We start from the raw sequence: 3,147 nt of genomic DNA, 5'->3' as shown, positions 1-3,147 counted from the left end.
ATACCTATCCAATAAGAGCCCTTTTTGTGTCTTGTATGGGAAACTACCTAACATCTCCAACCTAAGGGTATTTATATGCCTATGCTATGCTACTACCATCACCTCTCATAGAAAGAAATTAGACCCTAGATCAAGAAGGGGTGTTTACTTAGGAATATAGGAAGGAGTAAAAGGCCACTTAATTCTAGACACCAAGACTCATGAGATTTTTATATCTTGGAATGTTTCATTTTATGAGCATATCTTCCCTTTTGAAGAAACTATTGACACAAATCAAGATCCCAAACTAAACCTGAGCAGTGACCTTAACCCTGAAACAAGATGTTTTGAGAATATCAATGAGGAATTCACTACACACCATTCTCAGAACTATACTCATCCTACTGAGACTTATGAGACTACGATAAATGAGCACAACAATGATATTCAACCTACTGTCATCACCAATGAAAAGAACACTACCACCAATGAGACTAATATTCCTAGGAAGTCCACTAGAAATAGGACCAGACCTCACTACTTACAAGATTACCATTGCAGTCTAATTGCTTTCACTTCTCTTTCAAACTCATCAAAATCTTCAAAGGAAAGGTATCCTCTATGTGATAGTATTTCTTATGAACATTTGTCTTTAGCTCACAAACACTTTTCTCTTAGCATATCTTCCAATGTGGAACCTAAAACTTATAATGATGTTGTCAAACATATATGCTGGAAAAATGCAATTTAGCAAGAGTTGGGAGCCCTAGATCACAATAAAACTTGGATATTGACTACTTTACCTAAAGACAAAAGAGCAATAGGATGCAAATGGGTTTTCAAACTGAAATATAAGGCAGATGTCTCTATTGAAAGGCACAAGGCAAGACTTGTTGCCAAGGGCATTACCCAAACTGAAGGAGTGGACTACATGGAAACCTTTAGCCCTTTAATCAATATGACCACCATTAGGGTCATCCTTGCTCTAGTCTCAGCCAACAAATGACACCTACATCAGCTAGATGTCAACACAGCTTTCCTCCATGGTGACTTAAAGGAGGAGGTCTACATGAATATTCCTCAAGGGTTAGCAGTTGGTAATCCCAATCTTGTTTGCAAACTTGAGAAGTCTTTGTATGGGCTCAAGCAAGCCAGTAGGCAATGGCATGCCAAGTTAACAGGTTTCCTATTACAAACAGATTATGAGAAGGCATTTTCTAACCAATTTTTGTTCATTAAGTCCACTAAATTTAGCTTCACATGTTTACTACTGTATGTCGATAATCTTGTTCTAGTAGGTAATAACATCAATGAGATTGATAACATCAAACATCTTCTCAACAAAAGGTTCAGCATAAAGGACCTTGGGCAATTGAAATTCTTCTTAGGAATGGAAATAGCCAGGTCCAACAAAGGGATTTCTCTATATCAGAGAAAATATACCCTTGATCTCCTCGAGGAGACTGGTATGTTGGCTAGTAAGCCTTGCTCCACACCAATGGAATATACAGGAAAACTAATCAGCACAGAAAGTGGAGTTCCTCTGAATGATCCCACTGCATACCGAAGACTCATAGGTAAGATGTTGTATTTAACTCATTCAAGACCTGATATTAGTTTATGTGTTGGCCATTTGAGCCAATATGTACCTAAACCCACTAACCTTCATTATGAAGCAACTAAGAGAGTACTGAGGTGCCTTAAGGGTTCAATTAGTATTGGAATTTTCTTTTCTGCATGTTGTGACTTTAGGGTAAGGGGATACACTGGTTCAGATTGGGCAGGATGCCCTGACTCTAAAAAATATGTTTCAGGATATTGCTTTTACCTTGGAAATACACTTATATCATGGAAAAGCAAGAATCAACAAGTTGTGGCTAGATCTTCTGCTGAAGCCGAATACATGTCCAGAGAATTGGCTACCTATGAAGCTCAGTGGCTTGCCTATCTCATGAAGGATTTGAGGATTGCTCATCCAGAACCCATAGCCCTGTTTTGTAACAATGAATCTGCCATCCACATAACTGTAAATCTCATCTTCCATGAAAGAACCAAGCACATCGAAGTAGATTCCCACTCAGTAAGGGAGAAGATACAATCAGGGCTCATTCACTTGCTTTCCATTCCAAGTCTCTTTCAAAAAGCTGGCATATTCACCAAGGCACTATCTCCATCTCTTTTTCGCAAGCTTCACTCCAAGCTTGGAATGTTAAACATACACATTCCAGCTTGTGGGGGGCTGTTGGAGTTAAGGAATGATCCTCATAATATGATAAGGAAGAAGGAAGAGGAAGATGCAATCATAGAAGATGAAGAAGGAAGAAATTATGCAATCGTAGAAGATGAAGAAGGAAGAAATTAAATAGGCTCATATTTTTCAATCTTCTATTTTCGGATTGGGCTTTGTTACTCTAGGCCCAACTTTCTATTTTTATCCTTTTCAGTTGGTTAAGTTAGTTAGGCCAACTTCTTTTAGTTTTTGTATATAGTTTCCTCTTCTTCCTTGTAAATTCCAAGTTGGATAATGAACAAATTAATTCAAGAAGTTATTCAATTAATTCTTGCAATGGGGTGCCATGTTATTCAACAATCAGAGAGGAAAAATAAAACACATGGTGCCTACACAGGGATATATAAAAAAAAATATTGCATTGTGGATAGTGTCAAAATTGTAGAGTGAACTCTATCAAAGTTGCACATTGTCTGACTTTCTATAAAGCATTGCATCATATGCATATTCATAATTGTAGAGGGAATAAGAGGCCTTCCATCAAATGTTCTTATGTATAAGGCATGGACACATATGCCACTTCATCATGAATATATATTGTTTCTTCCAAGTACAAGTAAACAATATTCATAGAAAACAATTATATATAAATTAAACACAAAAACATGGCTCTGATACCAATTGAAAGATATTTTATGGTGTTCTTAATACACACAGTAGAAAAAACATGAATATATTTGTATCTAAAATTATATATAATTAAAATATGCATATAAAATGCGTACCTGGTTGTAGTTCCTGAATCTTTAAAGTTGTTCTTCAAAATTATGAAGACCTACGCGTGTATCCACACCGAGACCAACCTTTGCTATCAACTCTTTGAACCAATGGAATAGAAAAATATAACACTCTAAAACTAAGAATTTCTTACTCACAAA

At 36.4% G+C, this 3,147-nt stretch overlaps 1 protein-coding gene across 1 annotated transcript; it reads left to right on the top strand.

Annotated features, from left to right (window-relative positions):
- On the top strand, positions 1,049-2,341 carry LOC109329296 (uncharacterized mitochondrial protein AtMg00810-like). Its single transcript, XM_019562975.1, has one exon. The coding sequence runs from the start codon at positions 1,049-1,051 to the stop codon at positions 2,339-2,341; it is 1,293 nt and encodes a 430-aa protein (XP_019418520.1).

This window comes from Lupinus angustifolius, chromosome LG16 (genome assembly GCF_001865875.1).
Source record: "Lupinus angustifolius cultivar Tanjil chromosome LG16, LupAngTanjil_v1.0, whole genome shotgun sequence".
In the NCBI taxonomy this organism is placed as follows: domain Eukaryota; kingdom Viridiplantae; phylum Streptophyta; class Magnoliopsida; order Fabales; family Fabaceae; genus Lupinus; species Lupinus angustifolius.
Note: the sequence above shows the minus strand (reverse complement) of the source record. Positions and strands in the feature narration are given on the sequence as shown.

Excerpts from the sequence above, each read along its gene's own strand:
- LOC109329296 (XM_019562975.1), top strand. The coding sequence starts at position 1,049 with ATGAATATTCCTCAAGGGTTAGCAGTTGGTAATCCCAATCTTGTTTGC.